This window comes from Pteronotus mesoamericanus, unplaced genomic scaffold, assembly GCF_021234165.1.
Source record: "Pteronotus mesoamericanus isolate MK-2021 breed Mesoamerican mustached bat unplaced genomic scaffold, CSHL_Meso_final scaffold_174, whole genome shotgun sequence".
NCBI lineage: Eukaryota > Metazoa > Chordata > Mammalia > Chiroptera > Mormoopidae > Pteronotus > Pteronotus mesoamericanus.
In genome coordinates this window covers 35,613,247-35,633,192 of record NW_026555309.1, presented here as the reverse complement: position 1 = coordinate 35,633,192, position 19,946 = coordinate 35,613,247, and the positions used below count along the sequence as shown (strand labels likewise).

General features: G+C 39.0%; 1 protein-coding gene across 4 annotated transcripts in view; it reads right to left on the bottom strand.

Annotated features, from left to right (window-relative positions):
• TBC1D31 (TBC1 domain family member 31) overlaps positions 1 to 19,946 on the bottom strand; it is a 53,095-nt gene that overhangs the window by 21,036 nt on the left and 12,113 nt on the right. For all 4 annotated transcript variants that reach the window (XM_054590445.1, XM_054590446.1, XM_054590448.1 and 1 more), the window contains exons 5-11: positions 14,202 to 14,353; positions 10,834 to 10,993; positions 9,262 to 9,462; positions 4,601 to 4,777; positions 2,948 to 3,027; positions 2,723 to 2,869; positions 960 to 1,093 (exon numbers count right to left, since the gene is read on the bottom strand). In XM_054590445.1, the coding sequence (XP_054446420.1) occupies positions 960 to 1,093; positions 2,723 to 2,869; positions 2,948 to 3,027; positions 4,601 to 4,777; positions 9,262 to 9,462; positions 10,834 to 10,993; positions 14,202 to 14,353 (1,051 nt within the window). The remainder of the gene's footprint in view (positions 1 to 959; positions 1,094 to 2,722; positions 2,870 to 2,947; positions 3,028 to 4,600; positions 4,778 to 9,261; positions 9,463 to 10,833; positions 10,994 to 14,201; positions 14,354 to 19,946) is intronic.

Here is a 19,946-nt window from a genome sequence, read left to right as displayed (position 1 = left end):
GTCTTCCAAGAATATTTAATGATTTGGGGGAAATGCTCTGGGGAAGAGGAATATTAGTAAATTTTCTTTTCTTTTGTATGTTTTCCTCTATTTTCTCCAATGATCAGTAAAAATTTATCAAAGAAAATACAATGTAATAAAATGAACAAAAAATATAAAGAGAAATATTCGCAATATGTATGCTTGGAGCTTTTTATTTCTACATTTCAGAATTTTATTGTTGCAATTAAGTGCTTACCCCCTTTCCCCTGTATATAAATAATATGAAAAACACTTTAAGTAATTAAAACATACATGTAAAATTGATTAGTTTTGTTAAAACAAACTATAATTGGAGTCCAGGCTGTTCACTGGTCGACGGATCTGATGTTACTAACGTGAAAAAGAGGGCTCACTTTTCAGTCAGAGGATGACGATGACAAGCAGTAAACGCGACGGATGGAAATAGGGGCTGTGGGGTCTGACGGCCTCGGTCACATCCTTGTTCCGCCACTGACCTCACGTTGGGAACTTACTCTCTCGGAGCCTCTATTTCCTCATGTAGAAAAAGGGGGTCATACCACTGCCTACCCCACAGGGTTGTTGTAAGGGTTAAACGAGTTAATAAAGACGAAACACTAAGTGTGGCGGCAGCCCCGGCACTTGCCTCAGCAGCCACGGTGTGTGAACGCTTCACACACTTACTACAGCCCTGTGGACAGGGACTGCCTTTCAGTAAGTAATGCACCTGCTTCCTTCTGACATACAACATTCAGCCTGTAGCAATACCTTCTAAACGACAACTATTCAGATTTCCTTGTAAGTGAAAGGTTTATGTATAAATGCCTGCACTATCCATTTTATGCTCTATATCTGATTGTTTCACACTACACTGGTTAAACATGGCAAAGGCACACAGACGTCAGGAAAATGTACAAGAACCCACTCTTAGTTTCATTACTTAGTGTTTGTTTACTTACTTATGAGAGTAGCAACAACTTCAAAACAGATGAGTTGGTTGTTCTGGAATAACTTCACAAATGGAAATGCCAGGAGGGGAAGGTACGGTGTTTCAGTAAAGATGGCCGACCAGTGAGCCAGTGCAGACAGGGTTCTGTGAGTAAAACAAGGAAATGAAGACCAGAAAACAGTTTATTATTCAAATTTATTTGAATGGCCTATATAGTCACAGAATAAAAAATTTGATACCTAACGTACAGTTGCTCAAAATTCTCCCTCCTACCCCCATCATCTAGTTCACCTCCCTAGAACCACTGTTGAAGTATAAATCCTTTAAAAAAAATCACAAATGGTGGTATATTATGAACATTGTTCTGCACCTTGCATTTTTCATGGAACAGTATCTTGGAAAGAGCTCCTATCATTATATTTAGAGCTTCTTTATGATTATTTTACAGATACACAAGAAGATACACATTACTTCCTTTAACTTGGCCGTATGGGCACGCAGGTCGTTTCCAATCTTTAATAAACAACACTGCGCATTTTAATGTCCCTTGTACGTACATCATTCTTCATGTGGGAACAGAGCCGGATAAAGTCCTAGAAGTGGAAGTGCCAAGTCAAAGGGCACACATGTTAATAATTTCTACAGCCACTGCCAAGCCATTTTCCTCAAGGGTCCCCTTTCCCTCCCATGAGCAGGCACAGAGATGCCAATGTTCTGACTCTTGTCAACATATCTGGTTATCGGCCTTCCTTTTGGATCTTTAATTTATGTGAGAAATGGTATTTCAATATTGTTTTCAAATATATTTTCCAAGATGGTTTAAATTGACGTTTCTTTTATAATGAAGGAGGTCAGGCATCTTTTCATGTTTAAAAACCACTTCTGCTTCTATGAACTATGTATTCAATCCTTTTTCCACTTTTTCTAAGTTGGTCCTTTTCACACTTATTTATGGTAACAATCAAATATTAAAGAAATCAGTCTGTTATTTGCCATGTTCTACATATTATTTTCTCAGTTTTACAAAAGTTTTTGCATTGGGAATTATTTTACATGGGATATTTTCCCAATTTAATTATTAATTTATTTATTAAGATTTTTATTCATATCCGGATATGTCATGCCTTAGTAAGGAATTCTAATTCTCGCACATTTACTTCTAATGCTTTAAAGGTTTCCTTTTAACTTTTTGTTTTGAAATAGTTTTAGGCTTATAAAGAGCTGCAAAAATAGTAGGGTTCCTCTCTATCTTTCACTCAAATTAATGTTAATATCTTGTATTAATATAGTACAATTATCAAGACTAAGGAATTAACATTGGTACAGTGCTATTAACTGAATTTCAGACTTTATTTGGATTTTACCATTTTTTCCATTAATGTCATTTTTTCATTTCACCAACCCAGGATGCAACACTGCATTTATTTGTTACCATCATCTAAGCTTCCTCCCATGTGAGAGTTCCTCAGTCTCTTCTCTCTTATGACTCTAACCTTTTTGAGGACTACCAGATAGTTATTTTGTAGATTGTGGCTCAAATTTGGTTTGTCTGATGTTTTCTCAGGATTTGACTGTGGTTATACATTTTTGGCAAGAATACCATAAAAGTAACGTGCAACATACTGATAGGTTTTATCACTGGTGATTTTAAATTTGAGTACGTGGCTAAGATAATGTCTGCTGAGCTTCTGTGCTATAAAATTACTCTTTTCCCATTCGTATACGATAACCGTTTTGGAGAAGACACGCGTGGCTGCGATGCACTGCACTTACCTCTGCAGCACTCTGAGTAGTTTCCGACTTTTGATGGGGTATTTCTCCTGAAGGTTGAGAAATGCCGTGTGGATACCTTTATCTATCAGGCTACTAAACGCAGTATGATTTTCAGGCAGCTGTAGCAGAGAGCGCCAGATGAACATTCTGAAATGAAAGTTTAATTTTACCCAAGAGATATTTGGGGAGTAAAACCAATTTAACGTGAAAGAATTTCAATTTTACCTGTATTTTGTTGGATATTCACCATAGCCTTTTAATAAGGTTTGTAAACGCTTTTTGTTCAATCCACCTGATAATTCATTCTATAAAGAAAAAATATCAATAAATGACATAACCATAAAACTAAAAGGTAAACTAGTCCATAGTGACTTTATAACACAACACAGAGAAATATTTTCACATTATCAGACTCTCTCTCCACACACACACACACACACACACACACACACACACACAGAGTATCTCTCTCCCTCTCCCATCCCACCCCTCAAAGAATTACTCAAAGGTAACTTGTATCTTTGTCTTTCTTATGGAGTTTTTAAAATGAATACTTGGGTATTCATATACTTTGTAAATCAAATTGATATCCAAGTATATAGTTCTTGTAGCTTGATTTTTTATGTTTAACATACTATAATTATTTTCCTTTCCTCCTGAATATTCTTATCTTTCTAGTGTATAGCTCTAATATATATATATATATATATATATATATATATATATGATTAGTTACCTACTATTGAACATTTGGTTGTTTCTAAGTTTTTCTTGAATGAATCGCTCCCCCCGCCCCCACGTACAAATCATCTCACACAAGGCAAAAAGATGAGTTGGTACATTCTTTTTGAAGAACAATTTGGCTATTACTATCAAAATTTTTATACATAAACTCTGACTTAACATCTACAAATTCGTGCAAATGTTCAAAGATAATTGTACAAGGATATCCACTGAATCACAGATTGTATTAACAGAAGAGTGACAGTACAACTTACATGCTAGTCAGCATAGCACTAGTTAGATAAATAAAAGTATATCCATAAATGCAATACTACACAAATATTTTTTAAATGTTGTAGCACTGTATGCAACAATATAAAGATATTCAATCTGTTAAGTGATAAAACCAAGTTACAGAACAGTGCTAACCTATGATTACATTGAACCAAAAAAAAGGTAATATATGCAGATATGCATATGTTTATACATGCACAGAAAACTCCAGAAAGGGTAGCAACAACTATTAACAATGGATGACCCCTGGGGAAGGAGATGAAGGCCGGACTAGGGAACAGGGATGAAGAAAAGTGTGCTTTTATTTTTTCCTTTATAGTCTTCCATACCATCACTGCCTCATGGACAAGCATGCCACACATGTCATCTCAAATTTTCTATGAACCACATTTAAAAAGTAGGAAGAAGGTAAAATTAAGTTTAATAATATATATTATTTAATGCAATGTAATCCAAATATTATCATTTTAACATATAATCAACACAAAACGATTGATTATTACGGTATTCCACATTGCTTTGCTCACACTAAGTTTTCAGGGCCGGATGCGTACTTCACACGTGCAGTGCGTCCCCGTACCGACCGGCCACGCCTGACGTATTCATCAGCCACATGTGGCCACGGGCGAGCACACTGGAGGGTGCAACTCTATCCTGTCTGACTTTTTAAAATACCGTAAGTATGTATTCATTTTATGTTAAAAAGTTTAAAAGCCTATGACAGTTTCAGTGACAACTTTCTTCCCTTCATACGACTTTCTTTTACTCCCTAGGAGAGGGAAGTGTGACGACGGCTAGAAAGCACAAGACTTGTCCACGGCGGAGTCGGGACAAACAGCAGTTTAATTGTGATAGTCTTACCTCTTTGTTTTCAAAACTGCCAGTCAGGTCTTGTTTTAATATTCTCATTTGTATTTTGTTTTCCCTTGACTTTGCTGGCCGCTGTACTCTTCCTGATGTTACTTTCATCTTAAGATCACCAGAAGTCAGTTTACTTTTAGGCAAATCTTCAATTACTTTCACTAACGGAGGAGGTGGCTAAAGGGAAAAAAAAAATCCAGTAGCTCTTTGGAAAATAGACCCAATAACATATGACTTAAAAAAATTTTTAAAAACGATTTTATTTATTTGTTTATAGAGAGAAGGGAAGGAAGAGAGAGAGAGAGAAACATCAATGTGTGGTTGCCTCTCGCGGGCCCCCTACTGGGGACCTGGCCCACAACCCAGGCATGTGCCCTGACTGGGAATCAAACCAGCGACCCGTTGGTTCGCAGGCCAGCACTCAATCCACTGAGCCACACCAGCCAGGGCTGATTAACAAAATTTGTTTTGATCTATTAAATAATGTACCTTAATATACATAATTATTTTTCAAGCAAAAATAAAATATCAAAGAATGTTTCCTCAGTGACTAGCAAATCAAAGCCAATTTCTGCCAAGTTCCTTTGAAGAACACAATAAAGATACACAACAACAACGAATGGAATTATTCCATGACAGCTGGCCTTACACCACAGACCACAGTCCTTTCTGTGCTTGGTGGCATTTTTCAATCTGCACAGAGATGGCTATTAGTCCCTTACTGCATCACAGGCTTAAGGGACAGTTCAGACAGCACAGCTTAGATGCCAACCCTCACTTTAGTGGAGCCTATAAGACAAAAAAAATAAACCCCAGTACTCCAGTTTACTTAGGGTAAAATGACTCACTGAAACATTTTCTCCACGAATACCACACGCTTTGAGATCAAAAGATCTTTGTTCAAAGGAAATGAGTAGATAAGATATCTCAGGCTTTCTGAGTTCTAAATATGATTAAAATACAATGACTTTCACGGGTCTTTCAGTGTTTGAGACCATCATTGCTGACGGTTCCCATAGTGATTAGCCCAGACCCAAATCAAGAGAAGGTGAATATGTGATTTAAAACCGGTTTTGCGCCCTGGCTGGCGTGGCTCCATGGGTTGGGTGCTGTCCCACAGAGCAAAAGGTCCCGTTCGATTCCCTGTCAGGGCACACGCCTGTGTTGTGGGTTTGGTCCCTGGTTGGGAGGTATACGAGAGGCAACCAATCAATGTTTCTCACACTGATGTTTCTCTCCCTCTCTTCCTCTATCTCTAAAAATAAAACCTTTAAAAATAAAAAATCTTCTTTGAAACCAAAGTGGTAATTCCTTTTGTATGAGAATAAGAACACAAGGCATAACCCATATGTCCAAATGAGCACATCAGATTTCAGAAAAACACCTATTACACACATTGCCTTGAATTCAAACTGTTGTGGAATCCAGAAGGGTGTTTTTCCATGATGCATAATGAAAATAAGTCACCACTCTTCAGGAAAACTCTTTGAGCAGAAACCAAAGTTTTCTGACCTCCTCCCCTTTCACCCCCAAAAGAAATAAATAGAACAAAGCAAATACCTTGACTCTTAAAAAAAAAAAAAGAGAGACTACTAAAAGGCTGCTTTGAGACTTCAAAGATTTTCCCATGCTGGCTTCACAGGTTCAGGACTTCTGCTTTTGAAACTTGCAGTCTACTGACTGCAGGAGACCAAAAAGCTATTCCCTATGGCCAACTGCAGTGTATATGAATACCTAACACTGTGAAAAGTGTAGAGTAGGTAATGTGATAATATGCATGGCATAGATGTTACATTTGTTCTAAAATTGTGAAAGTATTTAAAGTTTTAACTTTATCTATAAGGTTTTAAAGTGGTGTTCTAGGATACATTGTTATTTACTCATATCAAGAAAGGTTACAAGGATAATGCAAAATACAACAGTGACAACTCTGCCCAGAAAAAGCACAATGACCACTTATTCAATGATTTGATTTTCCAGTTATTTATTCAATATAGTCAACAGTGGTCTGTCTTCTGAATATTGCCCGTCTTTAGTATCCTTGAACTGTCTTCTCTCTAACCTCAATCTAGTCTTCCAAACCTTTATTAAATTTCTGTTCAAGTGTCACATCTTTTCCTGCTCGAACCCATGCTCTTTCAAGAAATACAATCTCCCAAAAGTTAGAGCCGGAGATGGGACCTGCAGTCACACCTCAGGAGTGTCAAAACCTGAACTCGTAAGTGGGAACTGCTTCCTTCCTTAGCATGATACCAGAAATTCTCCAGGGGCAAGAAAAGAGGACTTGGGAATGGGATCCAGGCGAGTGAAGTTTTATAGACAATATGGTCCTGGGTATTTGTGTAGGCGTGGAATAGCCATAAACACATTGGTGGTGCTGGTAACGTGTCCAAACAAGAGAGAAAAGATTATCCAACTTCTGACATAAGCCAGCTTTTCTGTCCATAGGACCTCAGTTTGCCCAATAAATTGAGAGGAAGGAGGGAGGAAGCCAATAACTCCTATCTTCGTCTTTCTCAGATCTTGCTCTGCTTCTATTGATAACATTTTCGTAGCTCTTGTAAAATTCAGATAGGCTGAAAACTCTTTCATTAAGAGCAAATAATTAAAAAGTTTAAAGTTCACAGAAACAGTAGAGTGTGATTCCATATGCTTGAAGAAAACGTATGCGCCCACACCCAGCAGATTCTCATCATTCGCAGTAGTTAGTTCTGTAAAATTCCCATGAACACTGAGTTCATGAATCCTGAATTGCTGCTCCTAAGGAAATTACACAGTTAGGTCCTTGTGAGCCTCTCTGGTCACATTTTCGCCAACCAATCAGAATATAACCTTGCTTTGTGTGCATTTCGGTTTAAAAATGCTTATTTACTTGGGCCAACAGTATCATAGCTTGCACCTGAACAAAGTTTATCTGTCATCGCCTCCCTGTGCCTAGGAACACTGGACAGCACTCAGCACTGTGCTTATCAATTGGCCGTCTGGAAGATCAGCATCACCAAACACAGCAGGAAAAGGTGAAAAACGTGGCAGCAGACAGCCCACGAGAAGGATAGTGTTTACAGTATGGGCTGAAACACGGCACTGTCGTCTCGTTTGACCTCAGCTGGGAACCTGCATGTTGGACAACTGAAGTCTTCTGCTGCTGTGCACATGCAAGGACAGACTTTACAGTTACAGACTCATTTTCACAAGTGAGTAGATTCTCAAATACAGACTCTGTGTGAATAATGAGCACGGACTGCATACACTTACGCACACAGGAAAAAGGCTGCGAAAGCATGTTTCATGATCACCTGAGAAGGGTGAGACTGTGAGTCCTTTTTATTTATCTATTTGCTTATCTGTTGCTTTTGATTTTTCTCTGCAATAAGGCACTTATTACTTGTCTAATTAAAAAAAGATGAAAAGGACCAGCAGGAGCAAGCCCAGAGCAAAAAGACTGTATTAGCAGGACACATGGGCTGGATAATGACCAGGCTGGGGTGTGAGCTTCCCCTGCCAAAGGAAACGGTTAGACCAGGTGGTCACCAAAGCCCCTCATAGTGCTGCCCCGGTACAACTCCAGACCCGGGAGGCTGCACCCAGACCATCAGACCTGGCGACAAGCTGGGGAAAATTCTAGATAACCATCAAAAAGGAGCGGGCAATACACTTTAGATAGAATGGGTGATGCAGAGAACAGACGTGGAAACAGAAATGGCATCGGTGGGGACAACGGGGGAAGGAGTCCGGGGAAGCGGGTGAGGCGGGTGGAGGAGACGAGATCAGAGAGGGCCGGAGAGCCCTGCAGAAGGGTCTGCCCTTGCTTCAGTGGGCAACGGGGAGGGGGCCACTAGGGTAGCACTGTTTTAGAAGTGATGATAAATACTGTTCTAGAAAAATGTTAAACGAAAGATGAATCGATGGGCAGTGGCAGGCACCGAGGGCTCCGAGTTTTGTTATATTTGCGTAAGTTGCTGTTATTCAAGAGCAGTTAATGAGGACCAATGCAAAGATGGCTAGTATGGACAGAGGCAGCACATAGATAGTTTTTCCAAATTAAGAAATTACAGGTCTTAGCACTGACTAGATTTAGGAAGAAAAGGAACAGGAACAATCACAGCGCTCCAAGGTTTCTTGAAGGAAAAGTGAGACAGAGACAGAGAGGCTGGTGTTGAAGGCCTCTTTTGGGAAGCAGCAGATTTTGAGGGGCACCTTGAATGGGATATAGGGACACCAGACAGACACCCTTGAGGAAAACAGACATTTAAGAACGGAGGAGAAGTGAGAGATAACAAGTCTGGAGACACGGCTTTGGGAGTAAGAAGAAGAAAAAAAAGCTCAGAAAAATGGATGAGGTCCAAGGAAGTCAGAAGATCATAGCATAAAGAGTTTATTTTTAATGATACATTTAAATCTTTTTAAAAAATTGATGTGCCTGGCTGGCTGGCTCAGTGGATTGAGCACCAGCCTGCAACTGAAAGGTCACTGGTTCGCGTCCAGGTCAGGGCACACGCCTGGGTTGTGGACCAGGTCCCCGGCTGGGGGGCGTGCGAGAGGCAACATCTCTCACGCACTGATGTTTCTCTCCCTCTCATTCTCCCTCCTTCCCCTTCTTTCTAAAAATAAATTGTAAAAAAACTTTTTAAAAAATTGATGTTACTTACTTAATAACATACCTTATTTATTTCTTGTGTTAGAGCCTGAACTGAATAAATATTCAGACTTCCATTTTCCATAATACAGGCAATGTACCGTCCATGTGGGCTAATTACTGATGAGCTAATTCCTTCATCAAGGCTCCCGATTTCAAAGAGAAGTTTACAAGTCTGTATATTGATAAATCTCATGATACCATCTTGACTTAGAACTCCAAGAACCTAAGAGTAGAGAGAAACAAATTGAAAAGTCAAATGTCTGAAAGTCAATCCACACACACATATACACAAGTGTGTATGAGTGTGTATTTATTTATGCATTTCTTTGAGGGAAGGACCGTCAAAGGAGGTTCTATTCACAGAGAAGCATTATGTATTTTCAAATCCGTCCTTTGGGCTCATGGAGATTCACCTGCTCAGGTCAGAGAAGCCTGGCTTTACCCGGAACAAGCAAGGGGCTCATGGTGGGGACTGTGGAAAGGCCACCTCAGAGCCTTCCCTTCTTCCCACAGGCTGACCATCTCCACCGATATCTACAAAGGGGATGCAGATGAGGAGATTGTTCTTAACCTTGACCTCCACGCCGGCTGTCAGATGCAAGGCTGGTGGGTGCGTGTATCCCTCTGCTGCCCCCACTGTCTGCTCAGAGCTCACATCCCTCCTGCTGCTCCCACGCAAACCCGTGACTCTGTGAGGCTCCTCCCACTCATTCCCACGTCTGCCTGCTTTGGGCTCTTGTAACTAACATTTGGGGGGCGGAGAAAGTCTCAGCCGCAAGGAGAGTAGAGAGTCAAAGGGAAGCTAGTCTTAAGGCGAAATCAATTTTTAACTCATATTTGGCAAAATTAAAAACATACTAAAAAAGATTAAGCAACCACACCCCTCTGTTGCCTTATGTGTGTACAGACAGTTCCTTTCCCAAAGGCAGTGGCTGTAAGCGCTACCCTCTGATTCCTGGAACTGCTGACGTCACTTGGTATATGAAAGGCTATGGTTTGGAGGTCGTTTGGCGGTGACAATCTGAAAAGCAGGTCCAATCCTGTTGGTCTGGGTGTAGGAAACACCCCGGTTCACAGTTGACGCAACCTCTCCGGGGGCCACGCGGGCATACAGAACACGTAGCCCCTGTGCCGCCACTTAAATTCGGGGATTTTTATCCCACAGATAAGCTGTGAAATGTTGTCTGCAAAAAGGTACTCAGTGCAGCGTCACCAGTAAAAGAAATGAACTAAAAACAGGTGAAGTGCCCAATAGTAAAGGACTGGTTAAAAAATTATGGAATGCTATAAAATATGAAGTTCTGCAGTGACAAAGAACTATCTTCCAGGTAAATTAAGCGAAGAAAAGCTAGGGGCACAGCTATATAAAAAGTGAGGAAAACAAAAGCCTATAACATAGGTTATAGCCTTGTGAGCACTGTCTGCATATATTTACGCACATAGAAAAGAGATGGCAGGAGAGTGAATAACTGGGCATTAGCAATGTCAAATCCTTGTAACACTCAGGGAACAACTAAACGAGAGGGCCATTCTAGTTCAGAGATTGATACGATTCCTCTTGGCACGTAGAACGCTCTGCATCCATGTCACTAACCTGATTAGAACCAGCATCAAAGCTATCAGGAAGAAATTCGAGGTGGCGAATGGCTCGAACTTTAGCAGGCATCTGGATGATTCTAAATAACTGTTTAGCTTCTAAGCACCACAAATGAAGATGGTTTGACTTGCCTCCAGCAGCCAGGATTCGACCATCTCTACATAATAAAATGGCGGAAAAAGAATACTAGATAAGTTGTTCATAGCAGCTGTCCAATGTGACACAATATGATGATGGAAATGTTCTGTATCTCCGTTGTGCAATATAGTCACTATGACCCACGTGATTGACACTTAAATGTGGCTAGGGCTTCTAGGGAAATTAATTCTTAGATTTCATTTTTTATTAATTTAAATCACCCCATGCAGCCAGTGACAACCATATGGAATATATGCAAATATTTGTTCGATGACTTGGGTTTCTGAGTAACAGTTAGATTTTGTAACTGTTACCACTATCCCACTTTCTATACTTCACTTATGACTACACTGAATTGGTACAGCATTGCTCTATGAAAAAGCAAAAAGCCCTAACTTTTTTCCTGCTCAGAGAAAGCTATGTTGTTTCTCAGGTACAAAAAAGAATCAGCTGTATTGATTTGCAAGGCTGTTGCTCATTCATTCACGAGACTTGTCAAGTGCCCTCTATCAGCCAGGTTTCCTTCCAGGTGCCAGGGACACAGGAGCGAACAAGACATGTAAGACCCCTGCTCTTAAGGGATTTTTCAGTCTAGAGGATGGCAAACAAATAAACAAACTTGGTCTCAGCTGAGCAATTGTATAAAGAACTACGAGATGAGGTGGACATGTGGGGCTGAGGGCGGGGGGGAATGCTGCCACGTGGATGCTGGGAATGGGCCAGCCATGGGGCGGTTAGGGGGAGGACCTCATGCTGGTCAGTGTTGCAGACTGGCCAGAACAAAGCACTGAGAGAGGAGTAAGGTTATTAACAAGGAAGAGTGAGAAGCCAGTCAAATGTGGCGGGAGCGGTGTAAGCGGAAGGAAAGGAGATGAGGGAAGAGAGGGAGGCCTTGGGCCTACGGCGGGGAGTTTTGGACTTTATCCTAGTGCAGGGAAAGCCTTTCAGGGGGCTCACTCGGCCAGTGACGCGATCTGGCTTAAAGATGTAAAAAGGTCTCTCCACCTGCGTTGCAGAGACCGGCTTTGGGAAATGAGACTGAAAATGGGCGCTATTCTTGTAGCCTGAAGGAGACCGGGCTAAGAGCAGCGGCAACGGACAAAAACGTAGACCAATTCCAGGTATGCTTTGGTAGGGGTGATGGGATTTATTGATGGCAGAAGAAAAGGATGAGAGAAAGAGGAAATAACACCTATTCCCTAGCTCTTTCCATGGAAAAGACTTGGAAAACTGACCAACCCAGTGAGTACCCTTAGCATCCAGTTAATGAACCCAGATTCCTTGGAGAAATGGCCGATTCCAGGTTTGGAAGAGAAAATGTACAAGAGCCTGGAACATGCTGCTGGACCATAAGAATCAAAGCCGTCACAGACAACTGGGGTTACAGAAAAGGGCTCGCGGCCAACTTGATGAGCACTGCCCTGGCCAGAAATGAGGGAACTGGAACATCACTAAGAATAACTTAAAAAAACTGATGTTATAATTTGTACATTTAAGGTTTACAGACTGTTAACTTTGGTACATTTATATGTTGTAATATGATTGGTACCAAAGCAATACTTATCACATTACATCATTATAGTACAGTATTATCGACCGTGTTACTCTGTGCGGTAGATGTCTACTTGCTACAAGTTTGTACCCTTAAAGCCCATCAACCAAACCTTCCACCCCCAGCCCCTGATAATCACCATTTACTGTTTTTTTTAACAGGTTTGGCTTTTTTTTTTTTTTAAGATTCATATTGGTGATATCATACAGTGCTTATCTTTTATAATAATAACTTTAATGGATTAAGACATGCTAACTATGTTTAAATCTATGAGTTTACAAAGACTAAAGACAAAAAACTTCAGAGGCCACCTTTGGAAGATACCAATAAACCAATTAATTTAGTTTGAAAAAAAATTTATTCTAAAAAGAAGGGGATATGAAACATTTATCCTACCTTTCTTTTACATACTATAAAGTAACAAAAGAGTCAATGAGAGGAAGTATCTTTCTGTAGGTTTTTAGTTAATAACTAAAGTAACAAGAGTCAATGAGAAGAAGTTTCTATTGAAGCCTTCCAGTTAATGAGGGAAAAAGGAATGGCAGAATTAGAATAATAGCATTTTGCTAACCTCTAATGCAATACTGGACCTAGGTAATGACCACCAATAGTCACTAACATCACAAGAGAAAGAGTTCTATGTTCCTCCTTATGAAAGTACACTCACCACCTATGTCTTCTTGCCCCCAGATCAAATCTGAATCAGATCCCAATTTACAGACAACACAGGCATAACCCAGTTTACAGCAAGTAGAGATGACAGGGGATCATATTCAACAGTACCACAGGGATGCAAAGAGCAGAGCCCAAACCAGGAAATTCTGCGGGACAGCCCTGGCCGGGGCACCTCTGCCGGTTGGGCACTGTCCCGAAAGCAAAAGGGTGCTGGTTTCATTCCCGGTCAGGGCACAGGCCTGGGTTGTGGGGCCCAGTCCCCAGTGGGGGTGTGTGCGAACAGCCACCGATCGATGTCTCTCTCTCACACATCGATGCTTCTCTCCCTTTCTTCCTCCCTTTCCCTCTTTCTAAGAATAAGTAAATAAAATCTTAAAAAAAAAATCTACAGGACAACCAGTTCTTTAACAAATAAAATGCAAGAAAAAATAAAAAGGGGGCTACATCAACCAAGACAATGTGTGAACCTAGTTTCACTCCTGATTTGAAGCAGCCAAAAAACCCCAATTATTAGACAAATCAGGGAAGCTTGAATGACTTGATATATGGCAGTATCATATCAATACCAGTGGGATCATCTTCACTATCAGGAAATGACTAATTTTTTAAAAAAGTGCAATAATAGTACTACGGTTATGTTTCAAAAGTGCCCTTATCCTTTAAAAATACACATTGAAATATTTATGGATGAAAGGATATGCTTGGTCTTTGCTTTAAGACAATGAGAAGGAGTAGGTGGAGTTATAGGTAAAATAAAAGTGCCTGTAAGCTGATGATGATTATAGCTAATGAGAGTATTATAATTAGGACTTCATGTACTTTTATATTTTTGAGTATATTTGAAATTTTTCACAACAAAGTATAACAAGTTCTACAGGCCATATCTAAGTTTGAAGGAAACTTTTCCTCATATGATGAAAAGATACTGAATGAAAATTTGTAAAATTTTACTAGAAGTTAAATTTCTTAAAAATTCTCAGTGCCTTAAAATGTACATTACCTGGTCACAGCAAACACTTTGTATAATATACTAGAGCTTTCGGGTGGAGATGGCAATTGATATTTGCAACAAAGAGTATCACACTCCCAGGCAAAGATGGAATTATCTTTAAAACAGCTGAGGATGGTATTACTTAATGGTAGAAAGAAAACCTGAAGAGTGAGAAAAAAAAGTTATTGTTCATATAAGGATCATATAGCCCTCTTTAAATGTAAAGGTATATAAGTAGCCAATTTTTCTTTTTAAAAATGATTTTTCTTAAACTAGAGAAAAATACATTCACAATATTTGAAAGGAGATAATACTGATATTTCACCTACTATTATAAACTAAAAAGAAACGGTGAACTCCTCTAAATAAAAAAATAGGTGACTATTAACAACTAGGCAATTCATAAAATACAAAGTAACAATTTAAAAATACTTAACCTTATAAAAGATTCAAATAAAAATAACGAGATGCCATTTTATGCTAATCAAATTTACTTAAAAACACACCAATATGTATACACAACTATACATACACTCGCATATGTATTACATTTATAAACTATATACTAACATAAACAGTATATTAAGTACTAATTACCGATAATGTTAAACATAATAAATGGTGCAAGTTTAGGGAAAGGGCGCTGGCATACGCTGCTGTTGGTAGTGAACACTGAGTACAAATATTGTAGAACATATTTCCACAGCCTTAAAAATGTTATCTTTTCTGAACTAGTCAATCTGCTTTTAAGAGTCAATCCTTTGGGGGGGAAAAACCAACAAAATGCTTTAAGATAAATGTATATAAATGTTTGTTGAGCATTACTTATAAAAATTGAAAACAAATACATGATCCTATTTTCCTAGAGATTCAATTTATTGGATGGACAAGTAAAACAGAAATTGACAGCAAGGTTGAAAATATTTTACTATTTCTATTTTTTTAATTATATAAGCACTAAACAATGCTTACTTTTTATAATACTAAATTTTAATTAAAATTGACCAACATTGTCTCATAAGTTTCAATGGCCTCAAATATAATCGTGTGTGTCATCTGTGTAAAACACACAGAAGAGAGGGAAGGAAAAAAGGAAGGAAAAGAAATAAGGAAATAAATGAAAGAAAAGAAACCAGTGCCCTATGGACATAATATTCCTGCCTAGCCTCTCAAAGTAAATCCCCTCAAAGAGCTTGAAACATTTCACAGGGTTTGATCCTTGGTTATATCTCCAGCTACTTATTTTTTGATTCCCATCTAGAAGAGCCTGCTTACCTAGACTATTTATTGTAACACTCTATATTTGCACCTATTTTGTCCTGGTTTCTCCTGGTGTGTCTTTACAAACTTTATTCTTATTTTCTGAGTGTGTGACTGGTTTCTGTGTTGCAAAGAGAGGGCTGGGCCGCAGTGAGGAGGCAGAACACCTTCAGGAACTGGGGGTCCCGCGTTCCGATCCCTGGTTTGTCATGTACCTTCACGATGTTACTAGTGCCAGAAGGAGGCCTGTTTGCTCCTGGAATGCTACATTCTTCGGGAATGAAGTGCTCAGTGTTTTTTAACACGAGACTGGAGTGTCTCTTGAGTACTGGGCATCCGGATTCGGCCAGTACCACAGATATGGGAGCAAGGAGGCCAGAATGACTCCATCCAGGGAGATCAGCACCAAAACCACTGTGACTTTTCCCCGTGTTGCAAAAATAGTGGGTCCATAAGGAACTTACACGAAATACTTCTGCAACCTTGACTCTAATTGGTGTCAGTCAGCCAGCCTATTATATACATACAGTTAAGAAATGATTCTAATAGTTAATGATATGACTATAAAAATTTCAGAGGACTGTCAGCCACAATTTTAACAAAAGTTGCAAGTTGTTATCACAAACTTTACTTTTCTCATACACATGGTGTCTCTTTTTTTCAATAATAAATAGTGTTTAAAAAAAATCCCGGTAATACACACAATCCATAAGGTACTATGGAACATACCGGTTACATTTAAAAAGTCTACTTAGGATTAATATTAATAAGATATAATAAAACATGCTAACTCAGCTACTTCCTTCACCCGATCCAGCCCCTCACTTTTGTCCTTGGCTCACTTTGTCAAAGACAATCTCTGGTAGATTTTTTGCCAAAAGATTCTGGAAGGCATTTATAACATGAAGGTCATATAGAAAGAATTAGCAGCAAATACATTATAATCTATAATGAATGAATTAAAACACGGTTTCAAAACCAATGTCAGAGAAAAGGGGCTTGAGCCCTGGCTGGTATGGCTTGGTGGACTGAGCACTGTCCTGCGAACTGGATGGTCGCTGGTTCAGTTCCCAGCCAGGGCACAGGCCTGGGTTGCAGGCTGGGTACCCAGTTGGGGACGTGCGAGAGGCAACCGATTACACGTCAATGTTTCTCTCCTTCCCTTGCCCTCTCTCTAAAAATAAATAAAATCTTTTTAAAAAAGTGACATAAGATTTTTATTATAATTAGCTGTACTTTTCTGGAAAAGTAATAAAGTTTATTCCTACTGGGAGAAGCAAAAGCTTAACAGCTAATGAGCACCAGCTGCTATTTCGGGGGCCTGGCTGTGGTAGGTAACTGCCTACATGATTATTCATTACCAGGTCTGTGATTTTAATTGCCAGATTTTAATGATTATAAAATTGTTTCTAACGATCATGCTACTATTTAAATAGTGTCAGCTCTTGACAAACATAAAAAGCTTAGAGAAAACTTTAAAAGCACTGACAAAAGCACAAGGAGAGGGCTGTCGTTTTTCCTTATAAAATATGAAAATTCTATGCTTTCCAAATCCAGTTTTGAAAGGTGTATGAGCTCTTTTCAAAGTTTAAAGAGGTCAGGGTAGTAATAAGAACAAGTTAAGGTCAAATGTAAAATTCAGTAGCAATTTTAGTGAGTTCCTACTGTATACAGAGACTGAATTAGGTTCAGTACTATACACTGTGTTAAGTGTTTTCTGAGATCCATCATGAAGTCTTTCCTGATACATACTGAACCACAGTAATCAGAAATTCCAGGATTTACTCCAAAATCCCTAACAAAGAGCTAAATAATCTACCTCTGGGCAGCAATAAAAGAGTAAAACTTTACTAATATGAAGAGGTATAACTAACTTGTTTACTGAGAGGCAGGATGGGATAATGGAATAACTTTGGAGCAGAACAGGTTTGAATCCCAGCTGCAGCTCCTTTATAAGCTTTGTGCCACTGGGCTAGTGGCTTAGTGTTCTTGAACTTCAGTTTCCCCATTTGTTACCAAGAGGATAATGGTATCTCCCTTTTAGGATTATTTAAGCTTAAAAATTATTAATAAAGTATTAGGTACATAGTACTCAACAATTGGTATCTATTACTACTAGCATTAATTACTGCTATTGCTAGGTAAAAAGTATCAGTGGAAAGATGTTGGAGAGGTAGGTTCTTTAAAAACACTTGAAATCAAAGGTCCATAGGGCTTCATCTGAAACCCTCGGGCTCCAGAATTCAGTTACTTCTGATGTGAGGAAGGCAGTATGATGCATATTCCATAATGTTTCGTGGAACCCCTAGGCGACCTGAAGCAACCCCCCCGCCCCCCGTACTCAAACACTAACATTTCAGTCCCATGTCAATTCGGCCCAGACTTTCCCGCTAGACGAATTCAGGTCAGATCAGATTTTGCTACCAAGTGAGTTATTTAATAAATTTTGGCTTTTTGAATTACTAATAAGAAATCGTGCAACTATGTAATGTATTTTAAGAAATAATTACCTTACAGCTTTTTACGATATGTAATTGAAGAGTCCCATAACACAGCTAAGTAAGAGTTAACAATAATAGGTAATAACAACAATAGGAATACTAGCAGCTGCAGCTAACTTTTATTAAGCACTTATTATACAGCAAGCATTGTACTGAGTGCCTTACACAGGTTAGCACATTCAATCATGAAACTCACTGTAAGGTAAGTATTATTACTATTTTCATCTTACACATATTCCTAGTCTACAGGGCACGTGCCTGGGTTGCAGGCCATGTCCTCAGTAGGGGGCGTGCAAGGGGCAACCACATACTGATGTTTCTCTTCCTCTCTCCTTCCTTTCTCCTCTTTAAAAATGAATAAACCAAACCTTTAAAAAAAATAATTTCATTATAGATGCTTGTATAAGTACACTTACAATATTCTCAATTTTGCTCTTGGCTTGCAAAACCAAAAATATTTACTAGCTGGTCTTTTGAGAGAAAGTACGCTGGTAACTGGTAGACTATGCTGCTTCATTTTTCTAAAGATTTTATTTATTTATTTTTTTAGAGAGAGGGGAAGGGAGGGAGAAAGAAAGGGAGAGAGGCATTGATGTGAGAGAGAAACATCTATTGTAGCCCAAATGGGGACTGAACCTGCAAGCTAGGCATGTGCTCTGAGAATGGAACTGGTGACCTTTGGCTTTACAGGCTGACACTCAACCAACTGAGCCACATCTGTCAGGGCTATCCTGCTTTATTTTAGAACAATCTACTTGCACACATACTGCATACAATACATATATTTCTACATTTAATTTTATTCTCATATCACTAACATTTCAATCCTATTTTTTATTTATCTTATTTATTTATTTTTAGACAGAGGGGAAGGGAGGGAGAGAAACATCAGTGTGTGGTTGCCTCTCATTCAGCCCCTACTGGGGACCTGCCCTGCAACCAGGCATGTACCCTGACTGGGAATCGAACCAGTGACCCTTTGGTTCACAGGCCAGCACTCAATCCCTGAGCCACACCAGCCACGGCTTCAGTCCTATTTTTTTAAACTAAAATGTCTTAATGGTCAGAGCAAGGTTAGAATTGGCAACTATCCAGTGTACACTAATTTTAATTTCATGGTAAAAAGAACAGATGGTTTTTGTGTCATTGTTTCATAACTGTTTCCATCGTCGGTTTAACTCCCAGTGCTCTCTTCTTTAGAATTTAAAATTCAATTTAAGTACTAAAGCAATTAAAGAAACAACCTACTAAGACATTTGGCCTAAATCCCCAATGAATAAGCTACAACTTTGGTCTTTTTTTTTTTATTTTTCATTATCAAAGGCACACTAAAGAACTTAGGATTTCCATGGAGACAACAAAATAAATTTTTGGCTGACATGCCTTGCTAACTGCTCATGTTAATAACCAAGAAATTATAAGCAATACTGCACGTATTATATAACCTGTAGTGGAATAATCACATGGGAACTCAGACAATTCTGAGAATACTATTTAGCTAATCAAACAGAAAAATGAAACCTTAAAAAAGCAAAAGGAATGGATTTTTTTAACAAGGTGATATATGTATAAAATATTGATCAGCAATAAAGAGGAACAAACTACTAATACACACAACAAAATGGATAAATCTCAAAAACATTACACTGAATGAAAAAAGCTTTATACATGCCGTTGATGGCTATGTGAAATTTTAGGACGGAACTAATCCCTACTGGAAAAGCTTAGAGTGGTGCTGACCTGGGAGGGTTACCAGGGGCCCTTCTGCGATGATGGTGGTGATAAGTCTGCACAGGTTCCAACGGTGCATGTGGCTGTCAAAACTTAACAAACGAATACTTAAGACCTGTGCATTTCATTGTGTGTGTGCGTGTGTGTGTGTGTGTGTATAAAACATTAAAACATACTGAACCCTAGTCAATGAAAGGTTAACTATTTATTGGCAAGTATGCTGTTATTTGCAATTTACTTTAAAATGTTAAAAAAAAAAAAG